We start from the raw sequence: 16,711 nt of genomic DNA, 5'->3' as shown, positions 1-16,711 counted from the left end.
CGGGTTAAAGATTGTGCTCCAGAATGATTTTGCTTACTTACAAATGCTTCCAAAAAAATGCATCGATTAAAAGCGCTTTCTCTTCTGTTCTCAGCTTTTTATGCGTCTTTTCTGAGAACAGTTCAAATCAGATTGATGGCCTTCAGGAAAAGAGATAAAACAGTTAAAACATTCTCTTGCACTTCATAATTGTAGGCTGTGTGAAGATCAATAGGAATAAGTATTGAACGGACAAGAAAGTATAGTTTCATTTTTTATTATTGCAACAACAAAATTGGGGGTTCCTAGTAGCAGACTCGATTGAGAACAACTTTCAAAATTCAAACTAAAGAACAGTGCTGAATCCCACATTTTGAAGGATGAAGCAAGAAAAAAAAAAAAAAAGATTACAAGACACTAATTCTTATTTTCTGTTATAGCACAATGAAAGAAAACACACAAATAAGCACAATTTGGTGATCGGGAGCTGTTGGAGACGAGCATACTTCAGCAGTCTAATCGTCAAACATCCATTCCACGGCCAAAACCCAATCATCTGTATTTCCAGTAAAAGACAATCAGTTCTTTTTGGCTGCTCCGAGCCTCAGACGGAAATCCTCCTCCATTAGAGGCAGACCTTCCCTCAACTTTATTTTTGGCTCCCATCCCAGCAATTCTTTTGCCTTTGTGATGTCGGGTTTCCTTTGTCTTGGATCATCAGGAGTGTTCTCCACCCTCTTAATCTCTACTTGCGGGTTGATGAGCTGCAAAGTCAAATGCATAGGTGAAGATGTATTTATCAATATAAGCAAAATAATTGATTCCAAATCTCTCCCTCATAAACCACATTAGATAGTTTTCCTTTTTGCATCTGAACCACATTTTCATTGGTGGTATATTCATTTCAACTAAGCATTAATACTTGAAGAATTTTCTAAAACTTACTTACCATGATCACATATCTAAAATCTAGCTAATATAGACAAGTTACTCAGCAGCTCAATGATTCTTCAAGAACTAAAGAACAGCTTACATTATTTTTGTATTCAGCAAGCATGTTACTTAAGAACTACCTTATAACAGCCTACGAAGGGAAGAGAAACAATAAAACTTACCTCCTTCACTGTCTCTGCGAGTTCAAGCATCGTAAATTCACCTAGTATACAAGAGTGACTAGGTCAGTAATCATATACAACTATAGTACTAATAATTTATCTAGAACAAATGCACATCCCACATCATATTTTCTTAAGTTTACCTGGGTTTCCAATGTTTATGGGTCCAGTGTGCTCTCCTTCCATGAGACGGATGAGGCCATCCACCTAAGACATTTCAAACAAGTAATTATATTCCCAATACATTGTGATACATGGCAGAATGTAAAGTCAATTATGTTTCACATACCATGTCAGAGACGTAACAGAAACTGCGAGTTTGAGTTCCAGGGTTTTGGACCGTCAATGGTTCATCTCTACAATGTTGAAACAAAAAGTAGGAATTAACGGAAAATAAGAGTTGTAGCTAACTGATGGAAATATCATTTCTATGCACAAAATAACAACTAGACAAATATTAGTTGTAGCTAAATCCTCAACATCAAACACATCGTCATCATGTCTGGCTATGAGGCCAGTGGTCCAGGTATGGGAAGTCATTTTCAAGATACAAGGTAAATAACGAGGTAAAATTTGGTGTTGCCAAAAGCTTGATCATCACTTAGCTTGAAATAATGCCACAGAACATGCTGGTTTGCATCTTTTTAACAGAAATAGGTTGAACCAGTAAGTCTTTGTTTTCTTTTTGCATCATTAGAACCATGAAACATCCTAAGGACTCACCGAAGTGCTTGAGCTATAAAGTTGCTCACTACACGCCCATCATCAATATTCATGCGAGGGCCATATGTGTTGAAGATTCTGGCAATGCGTATTTCTGTCAAAGAGAAAGTCAATTAAATCCATCAAGCAATAAAGAGAAAAACATTTACCGATTTCACCATTGAAAAGAAAACACCAAAAGTTAGTCGGCGGAAATAGGAAAAGAGAAATGAGATTATACCTATCCCATGTTGCCGATGATAGTCAAACATCAAGGTCTCAGCAACACGCTTGCCCTCATCATAGCAGCTCCTCACTCCTGTTGTCATAAGATGCATTGTTCTCGTTGAGATCAGGTTCTCATGAAATTCAATGGATTCTTAAACTAGGAAAGCATTTAAAAAAAAATTCTGCCTTCTAATGTTTTACAAAATCATGTTATAAGTCAGCAGATAGGGTATCTCAGTCTCCATAACCATATGCCCAATATGGTAGCAATATACTGAAGGTTGGGCTGTAACAACACACTATAGGGCCCTAAAGATCACATTTTCCTATGCACTTCCAAATGTAAAGCTCATGAACAGCTTGGAATTTCCAGAATCTCCCTCAAGGAAGTTCGTCTCAAATGAGTTGAGAAAATTTAGAGTTATTCACAGAGAATGAAAACAGTGTAACGGTCATTTTGCTTCTTGCCATATGTATCTCCCCATTAATTATATATTGCACACAACATAATCTTCTTAGATCTGTCAGAATACAGCAAAGTTGAGGAATAAAATGAGATGAGCACTTACCAATTGGGTTAACATTACCCCAATAGCTTTCAGGTTGTGGGTGCACAAGGGGATCTCCATATACCTCTGAAGTTGATGTCAACAAAATCCTGCCCAGAAGTATATACTTAAGTAAGACAATTTGGTGGTATTCAACTATAATCCAAATGCAAGATTAATTACTCACCTCGCTCCAACTCGCTTGGCAAGTCCAAGCATGTTTAGAGTGCCAATCACATTTGTTTTTATTGTCTGTTGGAAATCACAAGTGCAAATGTTAGATGTCTAGAGATTTACCATAAACTTTCAAATAGTTTTATGTTGGAGGTAAAGAAAGAACTTACATGATTGCACAGGAAAAAGAGAAAAAGGAAAGTAACAATGACATATTTATACATGAAAACTATATAATAGATTGTGAAATGATCTAACAGCTTTTGCAGGGATAAGGATGGCAAATTTCCAATCACATGACTGACAAAAGCCATGGTTAATTGAATATTACCGCTGATTAAAGGAAAAATGTATCTTACTCATGAAAACGTCACTGTATTTGGTATAGGCAATATGAATCACCTTTGACAGGAAGATGATACATGGCAGGTCTATTTTAATAGTAAGATCTTGATGTTTAATGATCTAAATCATCTACGTACATACCTTTACAGGATTATATTTGTAGAAAATTGGAGAAGCTGGGCATGCAAGATGGTATATCCGATCAACCTCAACCAACAATGTTTCAGTGACATCTATAACAAGGAAAATAAGCATTCAACATCATGATTCCAATCAAAGACATGCTTTTGCAAAGACTCTTGACAAGTAAACTAAAACTACTTGAAAGAACATTATGAATAAACCAAAGTGTATGTACCATGACGAATAAGCTCAAATCTGGGATGACCAATCCATTTTTTAAGATTGTCCTTGGAGCCAGTGAAGTAGTTATCAACAACAATAACCTGAGTAGAAATTGGAGACAATGTTATATCATGACTTCAGAAAATTATCCCATGCATGCTATCAAGTGTCAGTTTATTTTTGATTGTTAGAGGGTCTAGCCATTTTAATTTATCTACGTACTTATTGTTATAAGAAGTTTCCCTACTATATATATACATTTGCAAAAAGGTCTTCAACACTATCAGCTGAAAACTAATACTAAGCATTTTAGAAAAAAACAAGAAAAGAAAAAGAAAAAAAAACCAAATACTGACCTCATTCTTTTCATTTTCCATTAATCTGTCAACCAGGTGAGAACCAATGAATCCAGCTCCTCCAGTAACCAAGATTCTCATGTTGGACTGTCATCAACAATGAAAGTACACAAAATAGAGCATTAGAATCAACCTATGATAAACAAGACCATACCATTGGAATGATGATACTTATCAGCCATCTAATATTAAACAAAGCTACTTATTGAAATACACAGTAGCATGACTGATACAAAACTCTAATGAACACATCTCTGCTGAAGCAAACAAAGGTAGCAGAGTATTTCACCAAAACTTCAAATGAGCTAGATCTTGCAAGTTGCAACGAGGATGAGCAATATTTCTTTGTGAACTACATACTTACAGACATGAGGACACAAGCAGAGGTTTGACTGTCTGGGCAATGGGGGTAAAACAGAGAATTGCAAGGAGAGATATCAATACCTAACCTCTACAAACCCATCTGGATGATGTTCTAAAATATACAACACCTCCTCAAAGAATTCTCAGGAGATATTAAAAGTTAACAGACTACCAAGCTTTTTGGGGGGCAGCTGAATTTTGAAGATCTAATAGCTCGAACAAATTGTACGGGCAATGCAATTTATAGTAGCAAAGGCAGAAAAAACAAAATCATGCAATTGCCAGAGTTCTAATAATTAAGTTTGTGTTTGCAGTGAGTAAATGCTGACAGAGAAATGCAACAACTTAATAGCACAAATTCACAGCCACACAATGATATCTACAAATCAAGCTTGTAAAAAGTAATTCATAATAACCCAAAAGATAGATGAGTGAATAAATAACAAAAGAACCTGAAAAAATTTGGAAAAACGCAGAGGGGATGGCAAAGGAGGCGGCTTTGTTGTAGTCTGGTGATCCCCATTGGAAGAATTGGTTGCCATTTTCTTAGATCCCGTCTAAAATCCAAATACCTATAACAATTCACCCAACAGTCAAACTCTGGTAAACAACATAAATACACTACTGGAACTGTAATCTCAAATTGACAGATGCCTTAAAATCACACAGAGACTGAAAGATCCTTTTTTTTTTTTTTTGAAATGAAAACTTTGTAAATTTCAACTCCCAAGCTTTAGAAAAAGATTGGAGCTTGAAGTAGACCTGTAACTGCAAATTAGCCTCAGATGAAGATGACCCAAAACCCTGAACACCCTTTGGATCCACAAAGTCTAGTGATCAGAACCCATATTTATAGTCCCAAAAGAATTCCCAAAAACCGAAACTTCTACCAAACATTGAATTTTAATATAGAAAGCTAAATAAATTAAATAAAGAAAATCAAGAGAGACTTCAAATTCACGGAAAGCTCAGCCTTTATGATAGCTCCTCGATAACAATAATTAAATTTGAAATCACCACCGAACTATATTCCCTTATATATCAATTATCTTTGTTATTTTCTCAAGCAAAGAAAACTGAATTTGATAATCAAGCTGTAAATATTTACTTTCTACCAGAAAAAGGCAGTAATTATATTAATTACCTTCTGAAACTAGAGAATCTGTGGGATTAATTGGGTTTCTGAGATTAACTAATTTAGGAGGCCTAGTAAAGAGGGTGATTGGATAAACGATTTGAAATTGAATTAGTAAGTGGAGTGATTACAGAGAGGTACCTAGGGTTCTGATAAGTACTAAATCCTAAGACAGATGCTTTGGTATCTAGAATCAACCATACCACTTCCGTTCAACTGGTGGTGGTCTCTGCCTGACTGGTTAGTAGGTTGTCCCTTGCTTTGTTCTGAAGGCTGGAATAGGATGCTCTTTGCATGAGTTTGTCTTTATAGGCTTACGCATCTGCGCTACTGCCACGTTTACAGTACAAGTACACAGGTGGGGTGAAACTTATTTTTTTATATATTTATTTTGTAGAAGAAAAAAGAGTTTTGGACTTTGGAAGAGGAAATTTAATAATTTACGTCATTGTGTGATAAAATAACCAATCTGTTGTTGACATGCAAAAGAAGGTTTTCTTACTTTGGCACACTACTTTGGTTATCAAAGACAACACTTTGTAAACAAGAAATTCTGTATACCATTTCATATCATTTGATCTAATGGAGTGTTCACCAAAAAATAATGACAATTCCTGAATCTTTCTTATCAACTCAATCTTTGGCCCAACGCACAAAATCTAGAGTTCATCTCTCGCAGAGTAACTGAGTAAGTGGGAGAAGATGGTAACAATTTGGTTGGTGAGAGGAAATGGGTTGGATTGGTATTAAAGTAGGAAGGATTTGCGCTTAGCTTCTAATTCATTGACAAAAGAAATATCATTAAATCAACAATGTTACGATGGACCGATTTAACGACATTAATAACTGAACTTCTTAGAAATCTAACTTAAAATTGATACAAATTTTTAAATCCATGCCATATTTTGAACCAAATTGAAAAGTTGATCATAATCATTGTCATTGCCAATATTTCATTCATTCCGTTGGCTCAATCGAAATTGCCACAAATTAATTGGATTATAATATGTGTCAGTCTTTGTGCAAACAATTTTGCATACATATGGATACATTATTTTTGTAAAGCATGCATCTTACAAGAGATTTCATACAAATTAACATGGCTTGAAGGATTCTCCCATCGAACAAGTTGTTTGATTCCCTCTTCTATCTCTCTTGTTGCTCCTATCAAACCACTTATGCAGAATCCTAAAGCACTCAAACATAAAACAATTTGGCCCTTGAGCTCCTCACTTTGTTGACAAGGAATTTTATCAACAATTTCCTTTGAGTGTAGGAGATACGAACTTACAATCTTATCAATCTCTTCATCCTCTAAACCACAAGCCCTATAAACATTTAGGGTTTGCGGTTTTCCCAGCTCAAGATCACAAGATTTGGCATTTTCTTGATCATCAAGCCCTTCCTTCTCAAGAACTGTTACTGACTTGATCAGGGCGATCTCCTTAAAGAAACTTATCAAAGGGCCAACCATCTTCTCGAAAAGTTCAAGATCACATTCCATTGTATGCACAATGCCTTTCCAAGAACCCTCAAGTCCCTGTGAATTTTGTTCAAGAACTCCAATTGCATGACCACTAAAAACTAGGAGTTCCATCATTTTGGAGATAGAACTCATGAGCTTTCCATAAGAAGTGCTGTGAAAAGGCAAGAACCAGAAATTAGGCTCCACATCGGCTTCTGCAATGAGCTTCCCCAATTCTTCAACATGAATTTTGAGACACTTTTGGTTATCTTCCAAATGTGCTCTTCCAGTTTGAAGACTCACTGAGTTAATACACTCATGCAATGCCCCAAGAGTCCTAGAGAGTTGAACTTTTGCAAGAGCGGAAGCTCTTGTGGGTTGCAACAGAAGCTCAACAATAATCGTTGATGATAGCCCAATGAAGGTTTCTGTGATTCTTGCCATGGCGAATTCACTTGGAGGTCCAAAATTTATTCTGCCCAAAATTAGTACAGCACCAATTACTGCAGAAATACCACCAGCTTGGCCATACATTTTGCTTCTCTGAAGAAAACTGGTGAAAATGAACCAAGGAATTAGAGATAAGAGTCTAACCGGTAAGATCCTTTGGAACAGAAAACAACCAATAACTCCATATACACTGCCCAAAACAGTCCCTTGTGCTTTAACATTTGCAACTTTAAATGTTGCTTCTCTAGCTGCCGCTAAACTGATAGCAACTGAGAGCCCCGACCAATGGGCATTTTCTTTGCTGAATAGTAAGCCAAAGAACACAGCTAGACCCAATGAAAGTGAGCACTTGAAAGCTGCCATAACCCTTTTGCTACTTACCTTCATGGAGAAGTTACTCCATATCACACTTTGCTTACATGAAGTAATTGCTTCTTGTTTTTGAGGAATTATCAACTTGTCCTGTGCGGTAGTACCAGAACTTGTGGCTAATAAATTTCCATGAAGGAGACTTATACAAAACAAGAAGAAAAATGGGGATAAATCCTGGTGGTTTTGTGGGATGGTTTGAAGTGTCTGGAGGCACCTAATATCAATTTCTGGTTTTGATTCAGCAGTTATTGCATCTTCACAAGGAATGCTTCTATTTAAGCTCATTTGCTCCTCTACTAGTTTAAGTAGACCACTTTTGAGCTCTCCATCCACTACCCCAACTGGGAATGAAGGAGTACTACTCAATGCCATTTCCATCCCTTTTAGGGGAATCTCCAAACCTTGCAATCTATCTCCTGGATTGACATTGCCTTGGCTCAAAATTTTTAGTGGAAATCTCTCCCATTGCATGCTTTCCTGTACACAAGGAAACCATATTTTGGGATCAGCGCGTCTGAAATGAGTGGTTGGTTTACAAAAATATTATATCTCTTGAGTGCGGCTACGTTCATCACGCATTCTTATACTGCATAAATTGTGTACCATATCGATCACGTACACTAAGGTGAGAGCTTTTGTATAGATATGCCGTTATCTATATTAGTGATATGATACACAATGTGCTACGAGCAGAACGAATAAATTACAGTTTACTACCTTGTACTTATACAAACTCCAACTGTAAGTCTATGTGAAGACTAATTATATAAATAGTGCACATATACGAAATTAAATTGCTCACTTGGTGGCATTTGATGGTTTGGATAAGCTTGGTTGCAGTGGAAGCCAAGGACTTTGTTTGAGAAATTGAAGCAAGAGCGGATGCGTTATCTTTTGCACAAAAAGCCTTCACAAAGAGCTTCATCCTCTCTGAAGCATTCTCCACAAGCAGCTTCGAGTTATGTTTAACCTGCAAAAGTAAAGTAATAATGAATTTTCTTGCGTTTCACTGCTAAAAAGTCAAGTTGGTTCCCCTCCATGTCGATTTAAGCTTTCTAGATTACAGTCGAAATGCAACCTTTTCGAACATTTAATTTCTTTTGGCCTAATATGATAATGGACCAGCACATATTCACAATTAGTATGTGTTGAAATATAGATTATAGATGGGAAAATGGGGATCAACAAGGTTCTAAAAAACGCTAGGCGCTAGTCGGACGGTGATTTGGAGACTAGCGCCTAGGGGCCTAGGCGGTTTTTATTTTCTTAATTTTTTAGTTATTTTATGATATAAACTTAATAAATAATGATTGTTAGTCACCTAATGGTATGCATAACTTATCTCAAAAGTCATATGAGATATCAAACCTACTCCAAAAAACTCGACCGCGCGTAGGGTTTTTTCAAGATCTCCTACCCTTCTTGTCCTGCGGCGCTCGTCGGTGGTGGTTCGCCATGCCAAATGGGTTGCTGCTGGGCGGGTTTTGAAAGCAATGGCCGTGTAGTCTTCTGAATGGGGGTGGCTTGAGGTTTGGCAAAGGAGTCCGGGCTGGTCGGTTTGTGCAGGTTTGGTGGGTCGTTGGAGCTTCCACGACTGCTGGCGGTTGGGTTTTGTTAGGAGCTCTCCTGAACATGTGATGGTGGCGTGGCTATGGCGGTTTTCTGGGGGATCGGAGTGGCAGCGCAACTTTGGTGGTCTGGGAGGATCGTTGCAGGGGCGGGGCCATGATGGATCTGGAGCGATCGTGGTGGCGGCGTGGCTAGGTGGTTTGCGAAATCTCTTGGGGGTCGCGGCCACTACAGGTCTGGCGGTGATCGGCGGCGCTGGAGGAGGATGTTTGGTGACTGGCCCGGGTCAACCTTTTGTTGGGCCTTATTTTGGGCTGGTTTTGTCCTAGTCCCTATTTACTTTGTTTAGTCTTCAATAATTCCCTACATTTAGGGACAGTCTAGGCACCTTTGTGCATCTAGTTTTAGTATCTGGTCTTGGTCTTGTTGACTTAATTTTCAGTGTCTCTAGTTGTACACCAATTGAGGTCCCTAGGCGACTAGATTTGCTGGTTAAGAGTTAGGTCGCGAGGGCTGGACCTTTCTAGCGCCTCCGGCGTAGTACCAAAGGGGGATCCCGCCATGTCTAGGTATTTGATTGTACAATGAGTAGGTCTATTTACTATGTACGTACCACTGTGGGTACTACCACTATCTTCTTGTCTGCCTAGATGACAGCGGAAGGGTATGTAACAGCCTATTCTGGCTTTTGATGAATATATTTTTTAGCCCTCGGGCTCTTCAAAAAAAAAAAACTTATCTCAAAAGTCAAATCTTATCAGAATAATTGATAATGAAACTTTAGTTGTCAACCACCGCACCACTTCTCCCTTAAAAGAAAAAAACAAAAGGAAAAAAAAACCACCACACCACACGTGGACTCATCTTCTTCATCGCTCTTTTTTCTCATCTATGCATCTCTCCTTTCTCATCTCCTCTTTCTCATGACTGCATCTAATTCTCTCTTTACTCTCTTCCTCACATTCAAATTGAGAGAGAGGGATGTATGATTTAATCAGAGTCAAAGAGTGCGAAGCAAGATCAAATTGAGTAGAGAAAAATGACAAGTCAGTGAGTATGCTTTTGGGTTTGGAGAAAGAACATACAGAATCGAGTTTTGGGTTTAGAGAGAACAAAGAGGACATACGGTCGAGATTTGGTTTCAGTTTTGATGAGAAAAACCAAACAAAAAACGGCGCCCAGTGCCTAAGCCCGACCGCCTACACCGCCTAGTGCCCGTCGAGCCCGACTAGGCGCCCGCCAAAGCTCCGAGCGATTTGCTCAGTCGCCTAGCCCATAATCAGGGCGGTAAGGGTGCGCCCAGCTATAAATTATTATAAATTATTCACATATATGACTTAAAAATTCGTCACGTGTGCGAGAGCGTGTTGATAATATAAGTTTCACATAAAAAACTGAGAACATTGCCTATAAATTTATAAATATTTAAGCCACTTCATCTATCATTAACTGGTGTTCAGTACGAACATTATTAGAAACTAGCAAAGCTAGTAGTACCTCTCGACAAGCCAAGCGTGGGAATGGAATTAACAACGCCAGAACACTAGCCAAGACCCCAACTGCCGTACTCGCTACCACGTGCACAGGGTGCATGATGATGGCCTCCGTACTCCCACCCTTTATGAAAGCAAATACGTACATAATCACAATCTGTCCCAAGGCTATGCGCTTGGACACCAAGTGAGTAGCTTCTCCAGGCAGAACCACTACAAATGCTGCCAGACCGACAGCCAGAGCCGTCGTGCTGCTAGAAAGGCGAGCTGGTCCAATAAGCCAGAGGCTCAAGGCAGCAGGCCCGACGCTCTGGATAGTGGCGTAGAGCGCGAGCCAGAATCCACGGAATGTGTCACCTAGAGTTGCATCAGGAGCAATGAGGATAACAGTCACGTAGGAGAATGTAGGGAAAGCTACTTGGTTTCGGAGAGAGGAAGGGCCGTAGAGGGTGGTGATGGCTACTATGGTGCAAGCTAGAGCGGTTCGGAAGGTCGAGGCTAGGCATGTGAGCCACAAGGCTCGGGCACGGTCGGTTTGGTTTTGAGAGGTTGCCATTGCTTCTGAAGGAATAGGAGTACTTAGGAATGGTGGCCAGAAGGAATAGGAGTACAGAGTACTTATGTCAGGGTCGGAAGGAGGGAGTTTATATAAGAGAAGAGAAAAGGCATGCAATTGCTAATTAGGTACTACGGAAGGCTATAGTGGGGCCTACTATGTGTAGTGAATGGATGAAGCACCGATTGCTAGCTAGTGACCATGATAATAGTGATTTGTGAAGAAGACTTCATTTGTATAAAGAATTATGGCACATATCACTGAAAACTAGAGCCTGAGTTGTCAAAGTGGTACGTAATGATGCTAAATTAATATATACCACTTTGATAACCCAAATTTGGATAGTTAGGTTGGAGTAAGAAGAAACCATGTAACAAAAGTAATGATTTCGGTCCTATTATGGGATAACATCATAGGATTTCGGTCCTATTCTGTTGGCCTTTGGGGTCGGAGTAATGATTAACAGGGACAGTCGGGGGCATTCGTATTTCATAGTTAGAGGATTGCAGTTTCTTGCCACTTTAACTAATGAACAGTATGAGCTATGCCGTAATGGATCATCAATTGTCACATTATGTGGTCAATAAATTATTATGCTTTCCGGAGAGGCCGGTGTATGATAACACCCTTTCTCTTTGTGATCCGATCTACTGAACTTTTGCTTTAGAGATAACCTAATGATCTCTAAACTAGTGAGGTCAAACTTTTCCTTTTGGTCTTTAATTCAACAAAGCGGCCTGCAGCCTACAAGAGCTCATCCATTAAGATTGTACAGTATAATTTTCTGTCAAAATCTGGTGGATAATACATACGAAGTATCTGTATGAGGATTTGGACTTGAAATTTTGATACACTAGTCCAAGAGCATTGCATATGACATCTACTCTTTGCTAGTAGGATACCAAAAAACACATTGCTAATTTGCTATATAAACACCATTCAGTATTGATAAATAGTAATTTGCTTCGCAGCTCGAAGAAACTTGCAGCACAAGGATAATTCGGCACAAACATAATAATAATCGAGCAGATGAAAATTCATTAAAATTAGAATCTCCATCACATCATTCAGATGAACAAGTCTCCTAGCTTAGGCACAAGGTAAATCATCAAGTTTCACCGCAACATTTAATCAAATTCTTCCCACCTCACATCCAAGCACTGAGATCACCACTATTATACATCACATTCACACTACGTTTATCACAAAAGCAAAATCCAGTGGCGAGTAAAGGACTACATGCTAAAATAGTGTAATCTAACTATCAAAGAGGTGTTTCTATAGATTTCCACTCAACACTTCAATCCTTAATGCACCCAAATTTGTTCCTTCATGACAGTGGGCAAAGGTTAATTCTGGGGTAAGGAGAAGCTATAAATCATCTAGTACTCTTATGAAATATAATAGAAGCACTGTGTTAGTTCAAAAGCAAAGCTGCAGCTTCTTATACAGTTATATATGCCTGACCTAATTTTCATAAGCATGCCTTTATCACCTTATGTATAAAGGTACAATAGGAGCACATTTAAACAACCTACAAAACCACATTCTGTTTTAGCTGACATCAAAAGAAGATTAATATAGAAGAAAGTTTTCATAGCAAATGGCAGTCCTAGCCGCAGGATGAGGTGGGATCCTATGCAAGACAAAGTGTGTGTGTGTGTCTATATATATATATATATATATATATATATATATATATATATATATATATATATATATATATATATATATATATATATATATAAACACACACACACACACACCCCTTTTAGAATTGATAAACCCATCTATAAGAGTGTTTTAATATACACCCAAACCAATTAATTAGGTATACTCAAAATAAAAAAACATATTAAATAGGATAAATATTAAAACCCAATGTTGTTAAGAATTACTAAAACTGCCACTATGGAAAACCCAATTGAAAACTCTCATCTGGGTTGGATGTTATGTAATCTCCACATTCAAAAGCCTAATCTCTACATTCAAAGCCGGTATCAATATCCCCACAATCATGAGATTATGTTTTTGATTTCAAATTATTATTGTGATATAAATGGATCACACAATCAGAGGTTGGTGGGTTGCCTTTGTTCAAATGCATATCCCTTTAATCCGATTGGCACGGTTGATGAGCATTGTGTTTGCTACCTCTTCAATAGGTGTGTGTCTTCCTGACGAAGAGGTATTTGTTTTGTGATTTTTCAGGGTTTATGCTATTGAATAGGTATAATAGACTCTACAAGTTCTTGATTGCATGTTTCTTTTTCCTCTTATTGTTTCTCAATAGATTCTACAAGTTCTTGATGGCTAAAGAATACTCCCACCTAGAGTTTAGGTGCGACATTCTCCACAATCATGCGATTATGTTTTTGATTTCAAATTGTGATTGTGATATAAATGGATCTCACAATTAGAGGTTGGTGGGTTGCCTTTGTTCAACTGCATATCCCTTTAATCCGATTGGCACAGTTGATGAGCATTGTGTTTGCTACCTATTCAATAGGTGTGTGTCTTCCTGACGAAGAGGTATTTGTTTTCTGATTTTTCAGGGTTTATGCTATTGAATAGGTGTAATAGACTCTACAAGTTCTTGATTGCATGTTTCTTTTTCCTCTCATTGTTTCTCAATAGATTCTACAAGTTCTTGATGGCTAAAGAATACTCCCACCTAGAGTTTAGGTGCGACATTCTCCACAATCATGCGATTATGTTTTTGATTTCAAATTGTGATTGTGATATAAATGGATCTCACAATTAGAGGTTGGTGGGTTGCCTTTGTTCAACTGCATATCCCTTTAATCCGATTGGCACGGTTGATGAGCATTGTGTTTGCTACCTATTCAATAGGCGTGTGTCTTCCTGACGAAGAGGTATTTGTTTTGTGATGTTAATGCTCAAAGTTCGGCGGTAGCCGAGCCTTCGTTTAACGCGGGTCCGGTGGGCAGACCGCTACTCTGAGGACTTGGTAATCTTCGCTAGCTGTCAAACGAAAGACAGGGCGTCAGAGGGAGACCGCGTTGGGCGGTCTTCTCTTCTCCGATGCCTAAGTCAGTCAATGCATATAGACAGCATAACAATAAATGAGTAGTAAATGCGTAATTAATGAGGAGAGATGAGAGAACCTTTTATAGAAAGTAAAATTTGATTGTTTTCAATTACAATCTGAACATAATTCCCCCATGTCGGCGTCCAGTTCCGGTGCTCAAGCTATCTGCCCATGGGCGTTCATGGGGTTCCTTGACTCGACTACTCCTCCGCCCACAGCTCCTCCTCCGCCCAAGGCGAAAACTTTCGCATCAATTGTTTCAGATTCAATTGAATCATCGGTGTCTCTTAGCCAACTACCTGCACCGATTGTTCGCGGAGATAAAACATACATTAAGATCAATGAGGCTCTTTATCAGGAGCAATTGAAAAGTTTCAAAACCAACCTCCTTGGTCGTCTACTACTCCGTAAAGGCTCTGCACCTTTGAAGACTGCTGATCTCAAGGGTATGCTTAACACTCTGTGGAAGCCCTCAGCTCCATGGCGTCTTGTTCCGTTGGGGAAAGGATACTTCGACATTCACTTTGCAACAGAGGATGATTTGCGAAGAGTTTGGGGAGGGGGTACATGCACCCTTGCTACTGGTATTTTCAGATTGGCTCAATGGAAGCCAGATTTTGTGCCGGGAGACGTTCTCCCACAGACCCATGCTCAACTTTGGGTCAGATTTTATGGTTTGAGCCAAGACTATTGGCATCCTCAACATCTAATGGAGATTGCTCATGGAGTGGGTACTCCATTGCAATTAGACCGGGCTACGAAGGAGCGTGAGTTTGGCTATTATGCCAGAGTGTTAGTAGATGTGGATCTTGCCAGGGAATTACCATCTTCGTTGATGATCGAGCGTGAAAATCATTGTTTTCCCATTGAAGTGGTCTATGAAAATTTGTGCACCCATTGTGGTTTGGTTGGCCATACTGCTGATCGTTGTAAGCAACTAAACGACAAGGAACAAAGGAACAAGAAACAGCGTGAGAAGCCTTCTCAGCCTTTGACTACTGTAGTGCGTCAAGAGTACAGGGTAAAGCGTAATGTGGTCACTTCTGATATTAGGCATGATATGCAGATGGTCTATTCTTCTCCACCAAATATGACTAATGAAATTGTTACAAAGGATCAACATGCTGCTCCAACTATGACAGTTGATGACGACTCTCCTAGGGTCCAATCTTCTGAAAGAGAATTGGTAGAAATTGCTCAGTTTGCACAAACCGTTATTGAAGAGGCGGCTTTGGGTGAAATGGAGACTATTGCCCAGCGAGTAATAGAGGAGCCATTGGAAGCAACTATTGAGGTTGCTAATGCAAGGAAGGATGACTTGAGCTCCTCGGAAACGACTGAACAAGTTCTTGAGGAGCATTTTTCTTTGGAAAATGCAGCAGGTGAGTTGACAAAAGGGAAAACTAGTGGCCATGACTTAACTGAGGAAGACCAGTGCACAACTGGTATTGATGGAACCCCTCCTAGGGGGCAATTTGAAATGCAAGCAGTGAATTCTATGATGGGGGGTGATACAGGCCTTAAGAATATGACCCTTGTTCTTTCTAAAGGGCAGAAAAAGAGACTTCGCAAACAGCAAAGAGAGGAAAAGCAGCCAGAAGAGGGCACTGTGGATCGTTACCCCGCAAGAAATAGGGGTCCTCCTCATAAGCTTAATTTATGAAGATTATTTTTTGGAATATTCGGGGATTAGCTAATGCTCCTACAAGAACTGCTCTTCGTAGTTTGATTAGAAAGCACTCCCCTGATTTCCTTTGTTTATCGGAACCAATGACATCTTTGACACGTGTTCCTGATTCTTTTTGGAGATCTATTGGTATGCAATTGGTCGGTGTCAATGATAGAGATCAGTTATTTCCTAATATTTGGGTTTTTCATTCAGCAAACATATCCTCTCCTACTATGATATCTTCTTCTAGTCAACATATGTTTGTGCAGTTTTCTGTTGGTGGTATTGCTCATGGTCTGATATTTGTCTATGCGGCAACAACTAGTGTGGCACGTCATCCTTTATGGTCTGCAATTGAGCAAATAAAGACAAGCTTCTCGGGTCCTTTGCTGTTAGTTGGTGATTTCAATGCGATTTTAGGAGCCCATGAAAAGACGGGTGGTAGACTACCTACTCGTGTTTCTTGTGATGACTTTCAGCATATGGTGGATGTGTGTCATTTGACACAAATTGATCTTAAAGGGTCACCGTTTACATGGACAAATGGTCGAGGAGTTGGCTCACATATTGAAAGTTGTTGGACAGGTGCTTTTGTTCTATTCCATGGTTAGACTATTGGCCGATGACTAGTTGTTCCACTTTGGTTCGACACTCTTCTGATCATAATCCTCTCTTGATTTCATTCACCAAATACATTGCACAAGGTCCAATTCCATTCCGTTTTCAGAAGCTTTGGTTGGGGCACTCAGACTTTCTTAAAATTGTTCAAGTAGCATGGCAATCCTTTGAGGTATG

At 39.0% G+C, this 16,711-nt stretch overlaps 3 protein-coding genes across 9 annotated transcripts; 1 reads left to right on the top strand and 2 right to left on the bottom strand.

Moving 5' to 3' along the window:
• Window positions 1–230: 230 nt before the first annotated feature.
• On the bottom strand, window positions 231–5,615 carry LOC133731794 (UDP-glucuronic acid decarboxylase 5). 7 transcript variants are annotated; one of them, XM_062159204.1, is made up of 13 exons: window positions 5,494–5,615; window positions 4,608–4,727; window positions 3,793–3,879; window positions 3,450–3,537; window positions 3,233–3,324; window positions 2,760–2,824; window positions 2,594–2,682; window positions 2,038–2,115; window positions 1,818–1,911; window positions 1,384–1,450; window positions 1,238–1,301; window positions 1,095–1,135; window positions 231–743 (listed from the first exon to the last, which is right to left on the bottom strand). In XM_062159204.1, the coding sequence occupies exons 2-13, from the start codon at window positions 4,695–4,697 to the stop codon at window positions 558–560; spliced, it is 1,041 nt and encodes a 346-aa protein (XP_062015188.1). In that variant the 5' UTR covers window positions 4,698–4,727; window positions 5,494–5,615; the 3' UTR covers window positions 231–557. The 7 variants fall into 7 exon arrangements, with proteins under 7 accessions (XP_062015188.1, XP_062015186.1, XP_062015189.1 ...); XM_062159202.1 differs by having other exon boundaries at window positions 5,300–5,573; XM_062159205.1 differs by having other exon boundaries at window positions 5,432–5,562.
• Window positions 5,616–6,341: 726 nt separating this feature from the next.
• LOC133730429 (uncharacterized) lies at window positions 6,342–11,195 on the bottom strand. The gene is made up of 3 exons (XM_062158022.1): window positions 10,644–11,195; window positions 8,380–8,547; window positions 6,342–8,054 (listed from the first exon to the last, which is right to left on the bottom strand). Exons 1-3 carry the CDS (start codon window positions 11,193–11,195, stop codon window positions 6,342–6,344), a joined length of 2,433 nt encoding a protein of 810 aa, XP_062014006.1.
• A 3,185-nt stretch (window positions 11,196–14,380) lies between these two features.
• Window positions 14,381–15,910, top strand: LOC133730428 (uncharacterized). Its single transcript, XM_062158021.1, has one exon. The coding sequence runs from the start codon at window positions 14,381–14,383 to the stop codon at window positions 15,908–15,910; it is 1,530 nt and encodes a 509-aa protein (XP_062014005.1).
• The last annotated feature ends 801 nt before the right edge of the window (window positions 15,911–16,711 follow it).

The sequence above is a fragment of the Rosa rugosa genome, chromosome 2 (genome assembly GCF_958449725.1).
Source record: "Rosa rugosa chromosome 2, drRosRugo1.1, whole genome shotgun sequence".
Lineage (NCBI taxonomy): Eukaryota > Viridiplantae > Streptophyta > Magnoliopsida > Rosales > Rosaceae > Rosa > Rosa rugosa.
Note: the sequence above shows the minus strand (reverse complement) of the source record. Positions and strands in the feature narration are given on the sequence as shown.